At 38.7% G+C, this 25271-nt stretch overlaps 1 protein-coding gene across 1 annotated transcript; it reads right to left on the bottom strand.

Moving 5' to 3' along the window:
* Positions 1-5510: 5510 nt before the first annotated feature.
* mpped2 (metallophosphoesterase domain containing 2b) lies at positions 5511-23975 on the bottom strand. The gene is made up of 7 exons (XM_057330014.1): positions 23364-23975; positions 21845-22101; positions 19915-20096; positions 18699-18924; positions 7052-7167; positions 6807-6920; positions 5511-6685 (listed from the first exon to the last, which is right to left on the bottom strand). Exons 2-7 carry the CDS (start codon positions 21970-21972, stop codon positions 6567-6569), a joined length of 885 nt encoding a protein of 294 aa, XP_057185997.1. The 5' UTR covers positions 21973-22101; positions 23364-23975; the 3' UTR covers positions 5511-6566.
* Between the last annotated feature and the right edge of the window lie 1296 nt (positions 23976-25271).

Genomic DNA, 25271 nt, shown 5'->3' with positions numbered 1-25271 from the left:
AGATTGAAAATTGTAGCAATGATTTAGTGTTCGAACATGAGATTAATGTTTATATGATGTGTTTTATATGCATCAAAATAAGAAATGCTAAATAGAAATAGAGGCACCTGGGGACGTATGTCTGAACATTTTAAAAGTTCATATATATCAAGACATCTAACGAAAACAAATCTACATTATACATTTTCATAAAGGTTACAAGACTGACCCAGTTTTGACCCGGCTTGTTTCTGTGACAGGACCTTTGACCTCTGCTTTGCTTGCCTGTCATGTTGGCTGTGTAACGTGTCCATTTTACTTTCACGTCTGAAGCATTGATTCTTTTTTTGATCAAACATTAACATTGCCAGTCTGTATCTGCCTTGCTTGGATCTACTTCATTATTTAACAGAAAAATGTTGTGATGTTTTAAAGAAGGTGTTAGAGAAACGTAATATGTGTTTGTGATAGAAAAGTGAATGCACCCTCTTATTCATAGTCTCTTGACCCCCAAGACACACACAATATGTGCCTGAAGAAACAAGTGACATTTATGTTTAATGTTCTGAATTTCTTCTCGCACGATGGATGGATGGATGGATGGATGATGGATGGAGACTGATAGACTGAAAGAAAGTTGGCAAAGCTCACATTCATGGAGTGCTGTTTCCCCCTAGTGTTCAGAATAATAAATACTACTGGATTTCATATCATATAATGTCTTTCTGCATGCCATTAAGTACACAGTAGAGAGTGGGATCCCTTCCTAAATGCATGTCAAGCACGTTACATTCAGCACTTTACCCTAAAGTCCTCGTGGCAAATTTGTAGTAGACTAAAACCGTGGTTCTGCTATAATACAACTATGGGTACGAAAAACACAGTTAGGGCCTACTACAACAATAACACCCAGGTAGGTCTGAGCGGTATGACGGAATATTCCGTTACCGCGGAATAAAATGTCAACTTGAAGAGATTTTTATATTCCGTACATTCCGCGGAATGTAAATAAGTAGGCGTGGTTAACTCGGCGCTCTGCAAATTTAGCGTTATTCTGAAAAAACAAGTGAATTAATCTACCCATAACAAATGAACGTATCAAATATTCTTTTGACCTTCTTTCAGTCTGTAGTTTTGTGATCCGCTCCCCGGCGCCTCTCTCACCCGCAGTGCTCGTGCAGGGATCTGCGCGAGCATATAAAAAAGCTCATACTCACAACGTAGGCCTATTTCAGAATTCAGATTGCTTTGTGAAGCTGTTAATAGTTTTAATAAAGTTTAACTTCGGGCGAGCCAAGTGAAACTTGTGTTGAAACGCGCGATGATTCTCGCGAGCGCGTGAGCGCTTTGACGAGACGCGCCGCTTTCCCCCGTTTTGGGAGACGCGTGGGAGTCACCAGAGACTCGCAGTGCAAACAAGCGCCAGAATAAACAAACCTAAAGACAGAGAGTCGCAAGTTCGCAACGCACTAAAAATCTAATAGAGAGTGAAGAGCAATAAAGACCTATAGTACAGACCCCATGAACACCAGTTTATAATGTACTCTCATTGTTTGTGCATATATTCATACTTCAATGTTATACATGTTTCCCTACTGTATACATATGATATAGCCAGAAGATAAATATGAATAAATAATAAATCTCATTATCAGAACTTGATCTGATATCTTCAGTACATTTTCAAAACTTGCCTACATTTTACTATGGTGAGCATTTAAATGAATTGTAATAAATAAATAAAGGAAATCAATCAAAGAAAAATGAGGTATAAGATAAAGAATTATAATGGGAGATTGTTACCGTGAAATAAAATGACTCATTCCGTGAAATAGATTTTTGGCCATTCCGCCCACCTCCTTAAATTTCCTAAGGCACATGCTATTAAGGTATTTATAAATACTTAACTGTTCAATTTAGTAATACGTTATGTTACGCAATTGGATGAAAAACAGAATCACCCAGCCATGAAAGCGTTTTCTGCAGTTTATTTGTTAATTTTGGGTATGTTTGTCATGACCTCTAGATGGAGCTATAGTCATAGAAAAACTCCTGAGAAGCGTCAGTCATTAGCACACATAAAGATATGCTTTGATACACTAGCCTACTGCGACAAAACAGCAACTTCGAATGTTTATGATGAGCGAACAGCAGTCACGTAAGCGCACAACCTGTAAGTATCACATTGAATATTAATACAAATTAATTATTTACAGTTTTTAGAATGTTTGCCACCACTAGGCATCCCAGTTGTGTGTGTGCGATCTTAACTATATTTTGGGGACACATTTGTACCCAAAAGTGAGCAAAACCTAACAAATCATTTTTTTGTTAGGGTTAGAGTGGGGTCAGGGTTAAGTTACAGTGTTTATAACTAGCTCTGTATAAAAACAATCATCTATAGAATGTCCTTATTCAATAGATAAGTAAACATACAGGTGATAATTGCTTGAAGGGATAGCATGACATTATACATTAAGAAAAAATGCATCGCCTGTTTCCGGAAAAGCCACTAGATGGAGCCAAAGCCCTCAAGACTGAGTTCATGAGATAACATGTCCGAGCAGTAAATATGCGCTATAGCAGGGGTTCTCAACGTTTTTGACTCCAAGGCCCCCCACTGTATTCAACAATATTTAAAGGCCTCCCTCCGGCTCACAGAACCTCAAAAAAGTCAGCTGGGGACCCCTTGTGGAACCACTGCGCTACTCATTACTCCTGAAATGTATTTACATATTTTGCTACAATGTCTTACTTAACAAGAGTCCAAGACTAAATTTTACAATAAAAAAATAACATATCAAAAGGTAGCTATTGTAAAATAAGCAGAAGCATTTACACATATGTAAATGTTGTATATGTATTTATCAGCACTATACATGCAGTTATGAATTAAACAACAGTGTTTGTTTTTATAGCCTATGTCAATTCTATCCTTTGACCATCCAGATGCAGATACAACCGGTTCGCATGATTTAATATGTGTATGGCTGTGACAAGATGATTTATTGACTTTACGTGCTTAGTTAGCCTATTGTATACTTACTATATTATATACTGTCAGGAATTGCTCTTTAGATTGTATCTAATTACCATATATACATCAGAAAATACTGCATGTTTATAAACTGTAAAGCATGTTGTGATGAATTATGCAACAATAATTGGTTTCTGCCCTTAGAGATGGATAGGATTAGGATTTTTTATCAGGATAAAGATTAGATTAGGATTGTTATTAGGATTAAGAAAGAAAAGAGGATGTGCTGAAACTGATGTCCTGGACTGTTTTTTTTATAAAGCATTTGAAGCACAGATCTCATGCGCTATATTGCTGTAGGGCTCCTGTAGTTCAGCTACCGTTAATAATTCCACACAAGTAGTCCAAAGTATACAGAGATTTCAGTATGATTTATTCATTTTGTTTACTCCCTCATTGATTTATTACACTCAGCTGAATATATGGAATTTGTCAGGTGGAAAACCTAATGTACTCCTCGGTGGGGCTGTTTTTCTCTCTGGCTCTGTGTTGACAGGGCACAATGCTTTGGCCTCATAGCATTAAGTGTCAACGTCAAAATGATTTGTAGACCAGCTCGCGGAAAGAAATGAAAAGACACAAGAAAACAGGCCAGCGTACCTCAGGGTTCACAAGAAATGAATGTATTCCAACGCGGAGCATTAAAATCGTTTTAATACAAGTACATTCAAATAAATTATGCCTTTGACTTTAGTTTAACAGTGGCTACTTTTATCCCTGGATTAAGTACTATTTACATTTGTAATTTATGAACTGCACTGCTTTTAACCCTGGGTTATAAAGCGCTACAATCCGAATGACCAAATGTATAATGTGATTTTTTTTTATGTAGGTTAACAATTAGGTTAAAAATTGCAAATGTCAAAAGCTCATTTCTGACTCATCAATATGACCCCATAAACCTCATCCATTATATATTGAAATGTCTCTCTGTTTCTAGAAATACTTCTAAAGGGAACGCTCTACCTTTTACTGCAGTGGTGCACAATGCCTAGCAACGTCCAATTGTGAACATTGAGCGAAAAGACATCAGGTCATGTGCATATAATGGATGGTCTCAAAGAAAAAGCACTCCAAAGCACAAGAAATTCCTGGAGACTTTCAAGAAGATATGGACGTTTTCCTACAGGGAAGGGTATGTGAAACCAAGCGCTGCATCAGATCTAAAGGGGTCCAATATGGCATTTTTCTGTGTCTTTGGTGTGTTATGGTAAGTTGCCCATGCATGTATTAGACACGTAAAATTGCAAAAATTAAATGGTTGGAACAAAAGATGCATTCTATCTTAAAGCGAATGCTCATCCAGACCTGCCTGAAACGCCTCGTGTAACCACACCCCCACAAATCTACATCAGTTCGGGGTATGATTTGACTAAGACCGCCCAAATGTATACGCAAGTAAGGCGGGCGTACCTGTCAGAACAATTGCTTGCTATGGTAAGAGGCGTTACATTTCCGTCACACGCTTGCAGTAAAATCTGAGCATTTCAGAGAGGCGGGGCAAAGAGGAGATACAAACATGCACGGTATGTGGAAAATACAGCGTTTTTAAACCTTAAATCGTGTATACACATTGCAATACATCTAAAGCAAACGAAAATATTCGTTTGAGCCCTGTCATATGACCCCTTTAAACCCGACCTTGAAAAGCTGACATGACACCATTCTGCATTTCCTTACCGTTTAGAGTTGGTCGACACTGTAGGATGTTGACTGATTGAACATCTTTGCGGGGTCAGAGTGAACAAACGCTCTATGAAGCCTGTGACATCCATTAGACAAGTACGCCAAGGCTGCGATGACAAATTTCCACGATCGATAGCATCTGACAGGATAACATGAGGTTAGGGCCATCTCTGTCAAAGCTATCTATTTATTTCCAGCTCTGACAGATGTAGGGTAATTAATGGGATTCATTAATCAATCAAGGCCGTTGCTGAACTCAGAAGTAACAAAATGCACAAGAATGTCTTATGTTTGCGGTGTTGGAACGGAATCAAGCTTTAAAATGATCAGTCGAGTAGTTTTGTTCAGCTTCTAATTAAAGTGTATTTTAAAGGCTAACACTGAACCCACGACGTTACAGTGCTATACACTACAGTTTGGGCAAATCTGTTAATTCTTTATTACTATTCTTTCACATTCCTGTTTTCATAGATTTTATGCATTAAAAAAAAAGATTTTTGATTTTACCTTAAAATAAAAATTCTGTCGTTATTTATTCACACTCGTGTTATTCGCCTTCAAAACTAGTATACAACTCTTTCTTTTTCAAGACACAAAGGGAGATATTTTGAAAAATCTCTCAGTAGAACAATGGACATATGCAGTGTCTTGCATAGGAACGAAATTCATACTGATTTGGGATGACATGAGGGTGAATATGTTTTTTTGGGTGAACTATAGGCTGCCTTTAAAATCATGATGAAGATGCATTTATTCGAGCGTGTTCATTTGACTGGTAGTGTATTTGGAAAAGACGAATGACATCGGATAAAAATCTTGCATTTTATTTGCATATAAACTTGGCTAAATGTCACGATGGATAAAAAAGTCACAAAACATAAAGAAAGCATGTACAAAGCAGAAATTACATGTTTTTTTTTCTTTTCTTTTTTTGAGCCAACTATGCATATCCACACAGTGCAATATACAACACGCACAGTAACACAATACAAGTAAAAATGGCAGTTACGTGGAAAAAAAAAGCAAAACCATTGGCTTCGAGTGTTATTTTATTTTCAGCTTCGAAACCAATGGAATAATACAGGTATAGCAAACCCAGGATAAGCGTTATTTGGTTCTTAACAGAACTTATCAGATTTACGGAATTTAGAAACTGTTTAAATATTTTCACATATATATTCAGGGATAAGACCAATCAGCCGGTCACATCGAGACAACTTGTCCTCTTTTAATATGATCAAGACTGCAAATTTAGCCTCGAGAACACAAACAGCGATAATGTAAAAAGTCCATTCGCAACAACCTCATATTAAAAGCCACAATAGCTTACATATTTTTTTACATACACTGTACCTCTCTGTTATATGCTGAGAGCACAAATGCATATGCTATGGTGTTTGATGGCATGTAAGACAAAGTTAAAGCGAATTAAAAATAAAGTCTGATTGATCATAAATATCAGACCTTTAGGATTGAAAATGATGTATGAATTTGCCCCGATACATCCAAAACACCACACAAGGTATTGAGTCCATGACCTTAAATAACGTTATAATAAATTTACAAAGCACAATTAATATTAAACCATAAGCATGGTCAGGTACTGCAGACACTTCAAGTACCTTTATAAATGCACTTTTATAATCCTGACCAAAATAAAGCAATTACAGAAGGCAACGGATGCAAACGAATTACAAAGAAGTCACAAGTTCTTCGCCCACCGATAGACATTCGAATGCCATGGGCTTCATTCCGACTGTAAAAAATATTCGATTTCCATGCATTTTTAAATACAAGCAGTACAAAAAGACCATTCATTTTAATGAAGCTGTCATGTAGAAAAAAGGGGGCGGGCTTTTGAGTCTCAGGAGTTTCCTGGGTTGGGCAGATCAAATACGATTGGTGGATTGGTGGGCTGGAAACTGACTGTACATGTGGAGGAGTTGATAAATGTTGTGTAGCCATCTGTCATTATGCCATACCCTGAGAGAGAGAGAGAGAGAGAGAGAGAGAGCGAGAGAGAGAGAGAGAGAATATGGGGTTAAAAACAAGGAAATTCAATTTATTTGCATTACCCATCTTTTGTTTTTACACTAAATCTCACCTTCATGGATTCCTCCATATGCGTGAAGTTTGGGTCGCACCCTCTTCTGTACAGTGTTGAGAAGCTCCACGCATCCGACTCTCTGGAGCTCTTTTGGAACCCAATCTCTGAACCCTGTGCCAAGTCCAACATCGCATCTTTAGTCATCATCGTATTTATGACAACTTTAAAACATAGCAATCCATCCGGAGACACCATCTGCCCCATACAAGCATCTACAGTTACGTTACCATTTCCACGCTTACCCAGAGGAGGCCCGTGTGTCATAAGAATATCTATATCTTCAGGGATCTGGTTCCACTTATCGAGTAGGGACTGGCCACGAGGTAAGTTAAAGCCCCATCCATTAAACCACGGGGTCCTGCGGGAACACAAAAAGCGTTTAGTGCACTTCATAAACGTCAAAATACTCGCAACGCACGCCCGCGCGCTGTTCTCCCAAGCAAAGGTTGACAATATCCAGATCGCTTTCTTCCTTTTTTTAAACAAACAAAAAAAATCCCAAAATGCCTCGGAGTATAGAAGTATCAGATGAGGCCCCGGCTATTCATTTCAGTCTCTGTCAGGGCGTTTGGTGGTTTACAGCGGAGCAGAGGTCATCTGTAGAGGAGGCAGATTGATCAAGCTGTCAACACCAATGAGCAGAAGCATGTTAATAAGAGTTTTATTTCCCTTCTGGGACAGGTCTGCTGACAGGCTACGGTAACCCGGGCCAGACCTTTATTTACCACTCTCAGACCCCGTCTGATAAGGGCCAAGCGTCTGGCCCCGACTAGACAAGGCTGCGCAAGGCCAGGGCTAAATGTAGGCCTTGGTAGAGGAGGCAGGAACTGACCCCTTGCTGATAAGCAGGGCAGGGTGATAGATGGAGACAGTGCAGACAAATGAGAACTGGAGAGCTCTGTGGAGAGCACAGTCTCCGGCGCTGCATCTGCAACCGCTCAACGGTGCTTACAAAACGGCAACAGAGCACATGATTTTAGTTGGCAATGTGAAAATGAACAAGAAGAACAAACAAAGATTTAGAAGAAGCCTTGTTTCTAGCCTTTAGTAACATTTAAATTTTCCCCACAGGAGCGCTAAAAATGTGAATTAAGGTTGCTTGTGCAAAAAGCTGGTGTAAATTAGTTCCATTTTCCACCCTCTCTCTGACCCAGAGAATTCATCTTCGTGCTACTGTACCTTTAAGACCTGATTATGTAAATGACCTGTTATAATTGGCTGGCCACCGCATACTAATGCTCACAATATCCACAGTCATTTATCAGTGTACTTGTAAGTATTTATTAAGAAAGTAGGGCTGCACGATATTGAAGAAAAATGTGATAACGTGATATGCGAAATAAACCGTTTTTAAAGGGATAGTTCACCAAAAAAATTGTCATTTACCCTTGTCATTTCAAACCTGTATGACTTTTTTATGCAGAACACAAACGATATTTCGAAGAATGTTGGTAACTGAACAACGGTGGTACCCATTCACTTCTATTGTATAGAGACAAAACTAAAGCAAGTCAATGGGTACCGCTGTTGTTTGGTTACCAACATTCTTTAAAATAGTGTCCATACAGGTCATAAATGACAAGACGATGAGTAAATGATGACCGCATTTTCATTTTGGGGTGAACCATCACTTTAATAATGTGACATGCAATGCAATAGATATGCAATATTTAAAAATACATTAAAGTTTGTAACATCAATTAAAATGATATAATACTGTAAAACCTATCCATTATACAAAAATATTCATATTTGAATTTATATCTCACCAGTCAACAAAACTTTTGATTATACACAAATCTGAAAGAATTAAAACCAAATCAAACCATTGTAATATGCACATATCATTTCAATATATCTTTTAACCCCATTAAAATGTTAATGTAGTTATTTGCCCTTTAAACTGGCTTACGGGTGAATATCAAAACAAGCACTGGGAAGGAGGTTATAAATACTAAGTAGATAAATAATAGCAGCTAATAGAATTAATGAGTCTTAAGTAGCCCGACACAGGCATGAATACAGTATGAGAACATATGGCCAGTTGTCCACGGGTCATTTTACAATGAGCACTTGACAAAGTCACAGCCTCTAAGAGGAGGTTAGGACCGAAGGGAAATAAGATTTTCACAGCATATTCCCCGAGACCCGAGGACCGAATCTTTTTCTTTGCTGAATTATGTTGAAACAGATGAGAAGAGCACAGAGACCGGAGCCCACTGAGTTGTACTCCCTCAGAATAACAATACAGTCCATAAGAGCCCTGGAGCAGAGCATTGAAAACCAATTACGAAGAGAACGAAAAAGCTTTTAGTGAGAAAAATGGAAAAGCTCTTGGTTTGTCGCTTTAAAATAGCTTCCAATTAAACTCGGAGACCCAATTAAACCCTGGTGCAAAGGAACAGAGTCCTTCAAATAACAAAACGGCAAAGTTCCACAAACATCAAGGTTGAGCTCAGGCGCGACACTGAAGTTTCCACTTCAGCAAAATTCTTTGTGCATCCTCAATGCGAAAAATGCCGCATGACAGCCGGAACATTTTGAATGACTGCATTTTTTTCGCATAATATTTTGGACCAATGATGAAACTGAGAAACAAGGCCACAGAAATACAAATCGAATCAAAAAACATCTCGTCGCGGCTGAATGAGACAGATATGTGTGGAAAGGTACGGCTTTAATTGCTGTAGTTGGCACACGGTGTAAAACTAGCAGTTAAACATTGACATTTATGCACTTTACAGACATTTGAAATTTCTGTTCGTTTATTCTTTGAAAAGCAAACCGCTTATTTTGGTGCTAATCGTGATTAACATGTTTATCACTTAATAAATTCAAACTTTCCTCACAAAGCAAACAAAGCTGCAAGCAAATATTGAAAAGGAAACTGTTGCCATGGCAACGCTCCCTCATTAACCAAACTAAATAGTCATTTATGGAGAAGACACTAAATGTCCATCATCGTGGCCTGACGGGCTGTCTCACAGACTTCCATAGACATTATCTACTATTTGTCAACCCATTAATGCTTCTACATAGATTGAGCCAAGAGTCCGGAGCTGATAGTGGATAAAATACAGCCTGAATAGAGGAAATGGCTTTCGAGGTCTCGGCATAAGTGTGTGTGTGTGTTTGCGAGCCAGGCTTGTCTGCAAGTGATTGATGGAAAGGCAAATAAAGGCGAGTGGCTGCTTTCGAGCATGTGCACTGGGCCGATACTCTTGGGTACAATCTCTCAAGCCCTGTTAGCTTTCCTGCGAGCGCACTTGGTGCGTCTGCTTTAACTCGCATATAAACGTCAGAGTCTGTGTCGGGTTTCCATCCTCGCATCGAGCCAGTCGTCAACGGACTGTCATTACATCCTGACACACATAAAAACAAATGGGGATCATAGATTGAAAAACAAATACAGGGAGGCAGTACAAATGAGCTCCCGAATGGTCTCTCTGCGAGCAGAAAAGCATAACTCTATTTTATCCTAGTCAAGGAAAAGACGATTTCTCCGTAGCTCACAAATGAAGTTGGTGACAAAGACGTGTAAGACTGCGAAGGCAACAAAGTTATATGACCTACATGAGCAGAGCAGAGAATGACGTTTTTCAATGCCAAATGCTGATATCTAAGGAGCAACCTATAGCCAATGGTGAAAGATATGCAATAGATGATATAGCCGCTGTCCTTCCGAAACCTCAGATGGCCAAATTTGCTGTTTTTCAGGAAATGTAAAAACAGTGTTTTTAAATGATTAAATACTGTGTTGATAAGCACTTTTAACACCTTTTATTGGTTTGGATACTTGCAAAACCCAGTGACAGACATAAAGGGTGACTAATAATAATGATTTATGGCAAAAAAATAAAAATCACCAAATATGGAGATACAAGGTTTCAGAAGGACAGCAGCGATATGTAATTTAATATTATAGCTACTTGAGGTGTAACGATACCAAAGTTTAACATGATACAAAAAACTAGGGATGTAATGATTCACTCAGCTCGCGATGCGATTCACGATACTGATCTCACAATACGATTGATATTATAAAATAATTTGAGACAAATTAGAAATGAACAACTGCCCTTTTATTATTTCTCAAATGCTGCACATTTCTTTGAAAAATAAAAATATATTTTGTGTCAAAACTAACATAACAAAACTACTAAAAATTTTAAAACAAATTCCAAATCAAATTTAAAAAAATGAATACAAAATTCCCTTTAAAATAAAGGAGGAGTTTTACTTCTGCATCAGACCGACACCGTAGGCAACTCGCCGATTTTCGTTTATACTTGTGCGCCGTTGTCTGCGTCGATAGGCAATGGTCACTAGGCGTCAGTGTCCACAGGCGTGTTGCTTGTGTAACCAAGCCAAGAGCCGAAGAAGAAGCGCTTTGTTGTGTACGCTGTTTGAGAAGCATTTAGCAGTGATAGCGGCAGTCACTTTTGCAGCTTGTGTTGTTGAGAAAAACACCTAATTTATTTACAGAATTTATTCGGAAATGCATATGAGTAAACGTGACGCTATCAGTTACCTGAAGGGAGGGGGTTCAAGCAGACCAATCACAGCGCTTGCGGTCCTCATCGCATTGACGCGCTGTTACATTTTTAGGAGGTGCGCGTCAGGCTACGGAGTAGGGTACGGCATAGGCACCACGTCTCTGCGTAGGTCCGACGCAAAAGTAAAAATCGCACTTAAGACTTTTACATTTAAGATATATCAGCATTTCCATGTTTTCCAAGTCTGCAGTAAACACATCGGCCCCTGCTGTTCAAAACATGTATTGCGATTCAAGTAACATTTCAACCGGCTTAAATCGCCACATATTACACGATGGATCGTTACATCCCTACAAAAACCTGATGTGCGATATGTATTGTAGAGCTATGACTTTGTACGATATGCCAGCACGTGACCTACGTCAACATTTATGTTTTGCTTTTGCCTTCTCACTTACGGTTTGGCTTTTTATATTTAGTTTCTTTTTTATTTTGCATACAAACAAGGTTCAATTAAACCTTGAATATTTTCAATTCTATAACAAGGTGTACTGTACGTACAACCAAAATGTTATTTAAAACAGTCAATGTTTAGGAAATATCGATGTTTACCACAAATATCGTGATATTATTGTATTGGAAACACAGTACTGTGTATTGTATTGGATCTTGAGCTGAGTGTATCATAACACCCCTACTAACCATATTTTGTGGAGCTTTGCTTGCCTGTGCAAAACTTCATTACAACTATGGAGTTTGCCTGACAATTCTTCCACAATTTCCCATGTCTCTGTGATATTCTGGGTCCTAGATATGCCTGGGGCCTCACACAGGGCCTCCGTACTGTACACTGTCAGTCAAAATACTCTATATCCTCGTGTCCTCTTTGATAGTCTGTTGCCAAAAGATGGCTGGGGCTCCCAGAGGCCTGCGCACATAGCCCCAAGTCAAATAAGCCCAGGCTCATTTCTTTACAATATTCTTATACCTATATACTTTATGCCTAGAGACATTGGGTTCAGATTCAAGTCTCCAATGAGAGTACATTTTTATACCAGTTTTAATGCCAGCTGGATAAAAGTAAAAAAAGAAAAGTACAAGTTACGTATCAAGTTTTGGGTGGAAAAATAACTGTGTGTGCAAAAACATTGATGTTTAATTACATAAATATAATATACAAATAAGAGAACATAACCGAAGAAATGAAAACTAGCTTATACACAGTATACAAGTTGAGAAAAATATGAAAAAGCTTGAAAGAACAAAAAACCCTTCTCAGAAACTGCTCTTTATCGAGACACACGTGTTTATTTGTGTCTGCTTTGGCTGTGTTTGTTATGGCTGCGTAAGCACTTTGTTTTGATGAACTCTAAGCGACCTGGACACAGCACACAGACACACACAGTGGCACACAGGAGCAGACGCCTGTGCCGCCACTGAAACACACCCCACCCCCCAAAACACACAGTCTCTGTGCTTACTTAAGAATCAGTGTGCCAATCTAATGCTCAGCACTGCCAGCCCTTCAGACACCTCACATTCAAAAAGGATTGCTGAAATATTTATCTGCCCCTGAAAGAGACTGGGATCAGAGACAGAGTGCTGTGATTCTGAAATGATAAGGTTGCCGAGGTCGGGAGAGAAGGGGAGAGAGATAGATGTGAGGCATAAAGAGAAAACGGAATAAGGGGGAGAAATGAGAGGACTTTGGGTCTGGTTTTGCCAAGGCACCAATCAGCTCGTGCTGCGAAAAACAAACAATGAGAACTATATCGACCTATCTTCCCAATTAAAGAAAGTGATGGATCTTCATAGTACAGCATGTAGTTTCAGACTCACTAGGATGATTTCAAGGCAGTTACCTTTTTCAGAATGCAGAGTTTCCTTTAACAGGACTCAAGTTTACTACGGCTTCAATAACTGAGTTTTGCTTTAACAGGCCATTACATTTGTCATTCAGCACTAAGGCTTATAAGGTTGCCGTTTTCAACAAAAAATAAAAACTGTGTTGTACCAACAGCTTATCAAAAAACTTCTAAAGTAGCCCCACGCAACCAAGTAGATTTAAAGGAACAATTCACCCAAAAATGAAAATTCTGCCTTCATTTACTCACCCTCGAGTTATTCCAAATCTGTTTCCAAAATAAATGTCTCTGTTCGGATGAACACAGAGAAAGATATTTGGAAGAATGCTTGTAACCAAACGGTTCTTGGCCACCATTGAATACCACTAACAGTAGGAAAAATTGCTTTAGAAATTTCGTTTTGTTTCACACAAAAGAAGATATTTTGAAGAATATAGGGAAGCAAACAGTTCTGGGGCACTGTTATTGTTATATTTTTCCTACTATATTAGTTAATGGTGGACCGTGGCCAAGCATTTGGTTACAAGCATTCTTTCAAATATCTTTCTCTCTGTTCATCAGAAAAAATAAACTACAGATTTGAAACAACTCGAGGGTGAGTAAATGATGACAGCATTTTTATTTTGGGATGAACAGTCCCTTTTAGCCAGTATCAAATGTTCATATCACGGTTATTGCTAGACATTTATTGCTGTATGCGATATTATTGCGCTATTGGTACCCTTAGTAACTAAAGTATCTTTATTTTTATTCTAACTTTTTGAACACCGATAAAACTGATATTTAAAAAAATAATTAAAAAGTATATTGAGCATTTAGATACTAGATCAACATTGAAATAATTTCACAAATAATTAAAATGATTAGCTTCTAATTAATGATATATAGTATTCTACATGTAACAGTGTAACATTAGCATATTTACATTTCTCTGAAATATGTAGTTATTCATACTATTTTGAATTGCCACGGAAACAATATTGCAGAAAATATCATCATAACCCTATTTTTTTAAAACCAGCACAAGTCTAGTTCACACAAAGGACAATAATTGTAAAGTTTTTAAAATCGTTATAAATGTATCAATCTAAATCTATCTTTCTTATCGTTCTAAATTACAGACAAACGATATCATTTTCAGACTCCTTTTTTCCAACTAATGAACAATACAACATTGACAACCAATCAAAATCCATTCAAATTTAAACGGCTCACACACTTAAAATGTGAAACTGCAGCATGCGAGCTTGGAATAAACAACGTTATCGTACATCTGGTGTGAATGCTACAAGTTATCGTTATAGTTATCTTTACAGTCATTTTTGATGTGAATAGACAATGGACTGGACAAAATCTGTTATGTCTGAACACCCCCTTCAAAGCACACTGAAAATAGCCTCATTAAATCCCACCGGGAGACGATAAAAACAAACGAGTCTACTGCTCCACTCTAAAGCTTTTTAAAGAAACACAAAACAAGAAATCTCCACATGGTCAACATCCCAGCCAGCGTATTTCTGCGCACCCATACTTTCTAACTACACCTGACCTCTTTCCAGTTGGTCCACTATACTTTCTCTTTTTGAACTCACAATGTCCCCCTCCCTTCACAAATCTGCCGGGCCTGGTACCAAATCCGCCGCCAGCCATCGGCTAGCCCAGCGGAGGAGATGTCAGCTGTTAATTACCCCTGACAAACGAGGGCACCTTCAAGCTAAGGGTCAGCTTACAATCAGTGACGTGTGCAGGTAGCCTGTCGTCAGATGCAGAAGACGATTGTTGATTCCGCAGAGGTCTCTCTGTTGATAGCCGAGAAGGCCGGACGGAGGAGGTCATTAAATTAACGGACTGTATGGAAGTCACTGTTTCTGGTTTTCTTCCGTGACAAAAGACAGTGGTTCTAAGGTCAATGAAGATTGAAAAATTGTTCCATAGCAAACACACTATCTTTAGAGCCGGGTAGTATCGGACAAAGCGTGTCTATATTTACCCAAACTGCTATACACACTGGCATGTCGGTTGGTTACAGACCCTGTCAACACGTCCTTACAGTCAATTAAATTTTAGACTAGTCAATTACTATTCATTAGCAAGCCTTCTGATGCCAGAGTAACGTTCAAGTTCATCACATTAACACACATTACGCTGAAGATGTTATTAACATGCCTGACAAATCTTACATCATGCTGTGAGCGCAGGTGGATTACAGCGTTTTCTGTTTTAGGAAAAGTGCTGATATTTATATTTTAGTAGTTTTAAGGATAGTCGTTGTTTATATAAATTTCATTATGCTATATCCTCTTTTTAAGGTCCAATGCTTAATTATTTGGCGGATCTATTGACAAAAAATGCAATATAATATACATAACTATGCCTTCAGACGTGTATAAAGACTTTACATAACGAACTGTTATGTTTTTATTATCTTAGAATTAGCTATTTTTATCTACATACACCGAGGGTAAACCGGTAAGCTTTTATAATAATGATTTATAATTTGAGCTGTTTGCTATGACTTCATGGGAAATGTCGGTTTGACGTCAATTGATTTGAAGCCACGTAAAGGAAAAGTAACCTGGAATGTTGTGTATCAGACAGAGATGCCGATACAGGCAAAGTTAAAGATTGCTTTAAAGAATACCAGCAATAGTATTTGCATCAATAGTAACCGAAAAAAAACAAAGATGATATAAAATGATGTTTCCACTTGACAAAAAGGACTTAAGGGATAGTTCACCCAAAAGTGAAACTTCTGTCATCATTTACTCACCCTCTTGTCATTTCAAACCTGTATGACTGTATGAACACAAAAGACGATATTTTGAAGAATGCCAGTAACCGAACAATGGCGGTACCCATTGACTTGCGTTGGTTGCACTTGTGTGAGTGAGTAAATGATGACAGAATTTAAATTTTTGGGTGAACTATCACTTTAAGGGCGTGAGTAATACTCGTATTACTCAAGGCTGCCACTACAATTCACACACGGTCCTTTGGTAGAACATCAGACCAGCCAGTTAGTCAATGACTGCAGCGTAATTGTCCATTATATTTGTCAATAGAAAGCATCACTGAAAGATGCGAGCACAACAACGTCACAGGGTTATCACAGCATGGCGAACATTCATAAATCACAACATTAAGTACATTGTACTCAAATCACAAATGTGTTGCATTTTCTGGATTTCTCATTCACGAGCGTATAATAAATCATACAACGTTGGCACAAGGGATAACGCTGCGATACAGTTTCTATGGCAGCGAAAGAGGTGCACCCCCACTATCTATTGTAGCCTTGCCTTTTAAACACTCACCCAAAATGAGCTAAGGTCACATGACTTTGTGTCTGCCTACCCTAAGAGGATTAAAAAGCCTTTGATTTTCAAAAGCCGAACCGCCATTAAGCACAACTAGCTCGCTCCTTAATCAAACTAATTACAGCTGCAAGCTGGAATATATGCTGCACGTATCTCTTAAGTAGGATTAGTGTTATCGGGATACGTAATGCAAGATGGCCCGACTCCTACTAGATGATCTGGTTAGGCACATGAAGGCATATTGAAGATCTGTCCAGAGAGAAATCAAGCCGTGGGCGACTCACAGTCAAGGTCAAAGTACTCCCTACAACGTAATGGAATACCGATAAATAAACATACGTAACAAAGTGGAGCTTATACCTCGGCCCAGATGGGAGTGCGGTCTGAGTCAGGCATGAGCAAGCTCTTTGTAAGGTAGATGAATAAAACCGTGTAAATGACCTCCTTGATAGCTGAGGCCCGGGTCAGGAAGGTCAGAGCGGCCCACTGCGAGCATGCCCTTGGAGGGGGTCCACCGGGACTGGTCTCACGTTTTGATCCCGGCTCCCAACAAAGCAAAAGGATGCGTCGGAACAAAAAACACTTCCTGCAGGAGAGGCTGGGAAAACCATGACCAAAGAAGACTCCCTCCCCCCGACCCATCACACGTCTGGCTTTCCTACTTATCAAAATTAGCATTCTAATTTTGGCTGGCTGAAAACCTGCCACAGTAGACTCGTGTTTGTTTTTTTATTTTTGCTTTATGTGAGAAATAATCACAATGTAGCTCTTTTCAGAACACATGCCTAAAAATTGCTTCAAATGCACCTGAAGTTATTGTTTAAAATGGAATTTATTACTCACAAAATGTAAACGTACATTTAAGAGATAATTACCTATTTCTGATTTTTTTGTTTGCTTCAACAGGAGAACAACTTGTCAAGCACGTAACCAGGTTATTTATCAACCCCAAATTAAAATAAATATGTTTTACTTAAAATTAAGCCTATTTCTGCTTTTATAAATATATAATATAAATATTGGCCCTCATGTCATTCCAAACCTGTATGACTTTCTTCCGCAAAACATAAAAGGTGATATTTTGAAGAACGCTGGTAACCAAACAGCATTTTTCTCAAAATATCTTATTTTGTGTTCTACAGAAGAAAAAGTCATATACAGGTTTTAAATAACATGAAGATAAATAAATGATGACAATTGTGATTTTTGATCTCTTTAAGTATAAGTATGTTGGGATTACGACATAATTTCAAAAGTGCATCTGTATGCAAACTCATATGTAACCTTCACATGTTTTCATGAGATGTGCTCAAACACATTAAGCCACCATCATCATTTTTCATTGACGACGCATCGCTTTCGTCTCCAGGTGACTAACTGTCGACCGTCGTTTCATATTGCCGCAACGCTCTCCATGCCAAACACTGCTAAGCATCTATCCACACCTGAAATCTAACACAGCCCTGTGGGCGTCCCGCGGGAGAGAGGAAGCCTGGTAGGTGAGGGGTTAACTGAGATAATGGCTTGGCTTATCAGACGGTCAGGACTTCACATAAGGATGCCAATGTGCAATGACGGGTGTGCGTATGTGTGTGCGCGCGAGTCGGACTAATAGAGAAACAATGATGGATGGAATGAGAGAGTGAATGTGTGTGTGTGTGTAACACTATCTGCAGCGAGTGAGAACATGTCTCATGTCCTGCAGAGCAGAAAGTACAACAGTCTCTAACATAACCCGGTCTACAGAGGTCTGTCTGTCCATGGCCAAAGTCAATCAGTCAATCTCACGGTACGGCCCAGCCATGAAAAATGATCATTACCCAATAAATCTTATTTGATTTCAATTAATCAGAGACAAAGAACAATGCGGGTCAATCAGCCATCTGTTACTGAACTAAAAGACCTGACATACGTTACGTGCGGTTTCAATATATACAACACTGATTGCAATTTATGGAGCTTTATCAAAACTTCATCACATGGCTACCGGTTCTACTTTGGCGATATATAAACAAAAGAAATAAAACACCAAACTATGGTATTTGTTTGATGTAGATATTTGGATAAATAAAGCATGACTAAGCCTTAGCTTCAAATGTCTGTTTGAAGTGTTTGTGATCGTCTTCCCAACTGCGTGGGATCATAAAACACAACCAACGCAAACCGGCAATGATTCACACAACTTGGGAATTATATTTGAAAAAAACTTACCAAGGAGTTCCATATATCCGGAAGCCTTTAATGGTGACCTCGGAGTCCTGTAAATACACACAGTTTGTAAGGAGGGACTGAACTTCGTCGAAATCCTCAGGCCTCAGTTTGGACACTGACGGGAAACGGTAGTAATCCTGCTTTATGAGTTCCGACATAAAGTCTTTATCGAACGTAAGTTCATGGTTTCCAGAGATAACAACTTTGTACTCAAAGGGAAGAGTGCCTGTAAGAGAAGACCGACAATGAGAGAAACACAATTTTGGAACCCTAAGTTTCTGTTGTATAGACGTTCAGCGGCAACAACATAAACAAAAGTTATATGGCCCAAACTTAACTTCCGGTAGACCTCCACATAGAATCAAAAACTGTTTTAATGTAATACAATTAATATACAATAAAATAATAATATGAATTAAATATAAAATAAATTGTTATATTATAACCAAACACCGAACCGGAAGTTAACTTCGGGCCAGGCAATAAAAGGCTAAAATGTGATTCTGAAATGAGTTGTTGTTTGAAATCACGTAGGACCAAATCTCTGACCCATTATGACAACATGGCTATTCTATTTATGTTATTCTGTATATTTTGTATGGCATTTAGGTCATCTAAAAATATCACAACATATAAAGAGGGTTTACATAACAAAGGCTTTGACAGTCCAAAGGCGAGCGTATAATTCAGCACAACACAAAGGCTACTATTTGAAGGCAGTGGCAGGACTTTGATTTCACTAGATAAACAATCTTTTTGACCCCGTAGCCCTAAAAGAACCTTCATGATTTTATCAAAGTGAATTGTTGCAGAGACCAACAAGGCGAGAGCGAAGATCAACTATTAAAGGCAACACCTGGGCATTTTTCAATTTCCAATTTGACCTCCTTCACCCCCCCGGTAACACTGCAGGCCTTTCTACTTGCCAGAAACAATGCTGATGAATTGTCCAGCGTGTATCCAGAGCAGCTTTATAGATTCGGTTAAAATCAGTTCTGACATCATACTAACAAAATATACTCCACTGACATAACTGTGATTCACGTAAGTTTAGAGTAATTGCACTGATTTGCAATTGTCATTTGCAATTGTCTAATGGGAAAATTTGCCATTTAAAATCTTTTTACAGATTCTGACAGTTTTAGTCACTTAAACACTTGACAGGAAAGGAAGTGATTGTCAGCAATTGTGACAGGACTGGACAGGACAAACTTACCTAACCAGTCATTAAACTTCTTCACTTCAGACGGGAGGCCAAGCTCAGTGAAGTCACCTGTGTGAAGCAACACATCACCAAAAGGCATCTGGATATTATCTGTCCTCGAGTGAGTGTCAGAGACGCAGACGAATCGTGTGTGACCCACGGGTTTTGGCGCATCGTAGGGAAGTGGCTCTACCCTGTGGAGATAGTGAGAAAGTGTTTGTATTAGAAATGTATTTGTACACATTTCTTTTTTTAACATACTGCCAGCTTCTATAGCTTTGTTCAATGAACCATGTTTATTTATTTAAAAACAATAAAACTAAAGATGTTTTTTCTCCAACTATATTTGGATTATATATGACTTTATTACAAACCTTTTTTAAACGTTTCAAAAACATAAAACAACTTCCTTTGTTCACAATTCATTAAAATGTCTATCACATTTCTGATCATTTTCATCAAATTACACTTTTAAGTTAAGTGTACATTTAATGTATTTTTGTGTACGCTAATTTGGTTTAAAGCATAAATACTCACATACAGATACCATGTTTCTATGTTTTACACACACACGTTCACTTACAGTTCTGTAATCAAACCACATTCAACTGACAAAAACAAGCTCAGAAATATTCTCTAGCATCTACTAGATCCATAAAAAATACATAACCCAATCCTGTTGCCTTACAAGTGAAGTTCCAGTGTAAATTGGAAGTGGACCGGCGAGAGAAACAAAACAAAGCAGTAAATCAATGCTTCTGTAAGCCTCATAACACTTATGCTGATGTTAAAGGCTATTTATGTACCTTGTCTGTCCTCCTCTATCGAGCTTTCTATGTGCAAAATTATATCGCCGTCTACCTACAAATGTTTCCTCTGCATTGTTACCACACTGATAAATAAAGCTCCGGCATACATTTGTTGGAAAAAGTGCTTTGCTGCAGGCAGATAATGGAGTAAAATGGCAAATGGCTGTTTTTCCACACTTAGGCTAAAAGCAATTCAATGGCACATGCATCCCGGTCGATTCTCTTTGCTTAACTTCATGTGCCTTAATTGCACAGTACCAATGAGGCAGCAATGGCTTGGCTAATCAGCGTGGTGCATTTTCCAATATCCACACTGCTCCTCATTACGCCATCATCAGCATCGGTCAATAGTTAGATTTCTATAGAGGTGAGCCCTGACCCGGAGGTCAAAGAGCTATTGTTAAAGAGCTAATCAAGTCAACTAACCTTTGACCTCCCTCTGGTTAATAAGTACAAGAACATGAGGGGCAAGCCACTGTATTTGTCCAAACATCTCTATTATGATTACACAGGATCTCGTGCATAAAAATAACAAAACGACAGCTGCACTGATTTTTATGCATGAATGATCTACATCACTGAGATGTGTCTTAGGTCTTAAACTGCATTTAGATATCGATAAATATTCAAACTAACTCAATCCCACAATGCACTTTAAATGACTCATTCATTGTGCATCTGCTAATCCAAAATCATCCAATGATCATCCAAGATTAGGATGGATTGGACAACAAAGTTGTCAACCAAATCACAAATTTAGACAAATGGGTTAGAATTTGAAAATCTACAGGCACCATTTATGGTTAGAATAAAACCGTATTTGAAGAATTTAAATGAGATTTATGCAGTGCCAAAAAAAAACACTCATTATCTCAGACATGAAAGCATTATTAAACCTTGTTATTCCCGAAAAAATATCATTAAGATGCTAAATCTTCCAAAATCAAGTTAAAAAGGTCAATTTAATTCATTACAACAGAAGCGAAACCGCAGGAGTTCCTGGTCACCTGGTGGGTGAGATGAGACAAAGGCGACCAGATGTCCTTTCTGTCAACATTCTCCTCTTTCCTGAATCAATCAATTAAATCAATGTTTCAGTTACAGCAGGACTGTACACACACACACAGACTCACATGTGAACATGTGGGGGCTGAAAACGGCTTTGGTTGATGTTGTAATGGGTAAAGGCCTGGGTCGGGTTGGAGCTGTACTCATCCACGGAGATGGTGACCTTCCCCTGAGAAGAAATTCTGCGAGCCATGGCACCTCTGGTTGGGACATGAGCGGGTCACAGAGGAACAGAGCTGATCCGGTGAGCTAGCATCTTTCAAGTCAACACGCAAAGCTTTGATCTGAGTCACCACCACCTATGAGGACACCAACGTTGTTTCTATAAAACAAAAAGCAATACAATAAAAAGGGGAAAAGTATTAATACATTTATGCATTTGGCAAATGCTTCTATACAAAGTGACTTACAATTTAATGTATAAATTTGAGTTTCTGTGTTCCCTGGGAATCGAGGCCATTACCTTTGCACAGCTAACTCAATGCTCTACCAATTGAGCTAGAGGAAAAATAGTATTAACTATATTCCAAATACAAGACCAGTTCCATCTTTATATTTTAGCTGACAATTTGCATATTTTTGAAAAACAAAAAATGCCTATTTCCAGTCATGAAAAAATTTAGTTTGTGTATATATCCAACCTCAACTACAGTATTTGTCATTTTTATTTATTGTTTGTTTGTTCCCACAGGCAACACATATTTTCTAGCTTCATGTACATGCCCACTTAAATCAAATATTTTACAGCCATCTGCTTATAATAGCAGGATAAACGTCTAAATGATCATTAAAAAAGTGCATATGTGGTGATTTTTAAATCACATCAAAACGTTTTGTTGCCTAACCTTACCAGTCAAATACATGCACAAAATGGTTTGCTCAGGTCGTACAATTCTTCGTTTATTTCGTTCAGCTGCACTATCTCTACGGTCTCTGGCGAGCTAACCTTTCGCCGTAAACTTGAACTTTGGTCACCTTCCCTAGACGACCTTAGACCGGGCACATTAATAACGCTTGTGGCCAACAGCTCTCGTGTAACACGGTGAGCTGGCAGCCCTTGACTCCTTCATTACCTGTCAACAAAAGCCAAGCTTCGAAACTGGCACGGAAAAGTCTGTATTTTTGTTTAATTCTACCGGTTTTTCAAAATCAGGTCGGATTACTATAAGCATGCTGCTTTTGATAGTAAAACGTAAAAAACTCTCACTCAAAAACCACAAATAACCAAAAGACCTCGTTTTTGCGTGGCGTATTTGCAAGGCAAGAACGATCTAAAGCGCATGAAAGCCATGCGATCAAATATTTCCGCTTTACACATAATTCCTTTATTCAGACGCCGAGCCAGTCTGAAACATGAAAGAAACTTGACCGCGGGAAAATGTTACAATGTATCCACTGCGCCGATGCAAAACAATGTTGCAAAATATCCGCCGCGCTGTTCTAAAAACGCTACAACGCATCGCTGGAAACGTTCTGATCTCTTTCCCTCGAACATGACAAGCAGCCACCTCTAACCCATTACCGCTTTGTGCCTCGCTGTTTTTCCCCTAGCGATCTTCTTCTCGAAAAGCGACTTGTATGTACCTTCTCTTCTGGCCCAAAATCGCTCGGGGGTCGTCCGCTGAACTGTCATAGACGACGGTCATCGGATATTTAGGAAGCCGCGAAAGGTTGAGGTCGTGTCGGGCAGGGCAGAACCTTCGACCCCCAGGGTCTTTCTACACCAGCACTCCCAGTGAAATGCGACAGACGAAGAAGGAGGGAGGTAGGAGGCAGAGCAGCGTCGATGGGGGAAGAGGGGGAGCCCGAGAGATACGAGTGCAATGAGCTCTAGCTGCCACTGGGGTCAGAGAGCACAACGGTAGAGCGCCACTGTCACGTCTGGGGTAAAAAAAAAAAACGGCCGCCATTGGACAGTACCTTAAACCGGAAACGTACGCAGCAGGGCAGACAGCCAATGATTTTGACCGTTTTTAAACCGCAGGTATTTTACAATAAAAACAGAGGTCAGGGAGGAAGGATTTTTGCATTTGGATTGGTTTTGTACTGTTTTGTATTTTGTAAGTGCTTCGAAGGCCGGTTTGGCTTTGTGGTCTATCACACTTGATTCTCATCTGGCTCATGATCTTACAAGGACAACCTGTGTTATTAAAGTAAGAGAAAATGAACTAAAGTTTTATTATAACCAACTCCACATGCCGATTACCTAATATGATTGCATGTTAAATATTAAAGAATGGTCATTTTGTAAATCTACAAGGATATTAGATGTGTGGTTTTTTTAGTCTAATACAGATATTGTACTAGAATTGGACATTTAAAGGTTCATATGAAGAGTTGAAATGAGATAACTCGATTTTCAAAAATCATGTTTTTATTGTGTTAGTTAGCTGTATTTTTTTAGTTATTATGGCTTAAATCAAAACAAACTAACTTCAGTTTGATCGATATTAACTGGAATGCACAATAAAAAACCTGATTTTTGAAAAAAAAAAACGGAGTTCTCTTCATATGTTTATTTATTTTGCTATCATTCCTAATATTCCTAATTCCTGCTATCATTACAATTATTATCTGCATTCAGGACCGACCTGTGAGCCAGCTGAGAACTGCTCTAGTGAGGTTACTTGTGATCACGTACCACTAAATGAATTATCACTAATAAATGTGCCTCATATGCATCAATGCATTAATTAAAGACCTATTCATAAACAATAATTAGCAGCACAGAGGTCATGGGTTCAATAAGGAATACACATACTTATGAAAAAATGTGGATAAAAGGGTCTACCAAAGCGCATAAATGAAAAAAAAACTAAATTACCAAGGTAAGTACAATATATGCAATTACTGAATTAATGCAGTTACACTACTGAGACAACGAGACCGAATGAAACCCTGATTTTTCCTCTTCTTCAGGCACGCACAAACATGCATAGGTACTAAACCCTTATTTTTGTCCTTGCATGTACATGGTTGTCATTGAGGTTTATGTGAGTGAGAGTGAAAGAACAGGCATTCTTTGAAGAACAGAGGCTGAGGGAGGCAGGCAAATGCAAGCTGAAAGGGAATTTTACTTCCATGGCAACCAAGCTGTTCTGGCTTCCGTGCCTTCTGTCATCCAGTTATATTTTGACAGAGGCGAGCATCACCCGTGCTGCTCTTCTGTTTGCACATGTTGTTTACAGCACAGTGCCGTGTCGTATTGGTGTATGTGGGATTGTGGATGTTTGTAGGTGGGTATTTTGGATGGTTCTATAGCGGTCTTTGCTAAACATGTTTATCCTTGGGCATTTTTCTGAATGAAGTATGTGATGAATGTGTTCTTAAAGGATGGATGAGATTAAATCTTATAAGGACAATTCTCCTTCAGGAGATGCATCTGATACAGCACATAATCCGAGTGATGTTTTATTGGACTCTGTGTCATGCTCAAAATAGCTTTAAAGGGTTTATGTAAATAGAAAAGGGAGAATATTTAAATTGGCCTTA

The sequence above is a fragment of the Triplophysa rosa genome, linkage group LG3 (genome assembly GCF_024868665.1).
Source record: "Triplophysa rosa linkage group LG3, Trosa_1v2, whole genome shotgun sequence".
Classification (NCBI taxonomy): Eukaryota; Metazoa; Chordata; class Actinopteri; order Cypriniformes; family Nemacheilidae; genus Triplophysa; species Triplophysa rosa.
This window is presented reverse-complemented; position numbering and strand designations above follow the sequence as displayed.

Bases quoted from the DNA above. Each gene is read 5' to 3' on its own strand.
- mpped2 (XM_057330014.1), bottom strand. From the start codon at position 21,972: ATGGCTCGCAGAATTTCTTCTCAGGGGAAGGTCACCATCTCCGTGGAT. The intron at 18,925-19,914 runs GTAAGTTTGTCC...CTTCTCTTACAG, and splicing joins GAAGTTTAATGACTGGTTAG to GCACTCTTCCCTTTGAGTAC. The intron at 7,168-18,698 runs GTAAGTTTTTTT...GTGTTCCCGCAG, and splicing joins CGGATATATGGAACTCCTTG to GACCCCGTGGTTTAATGGAT.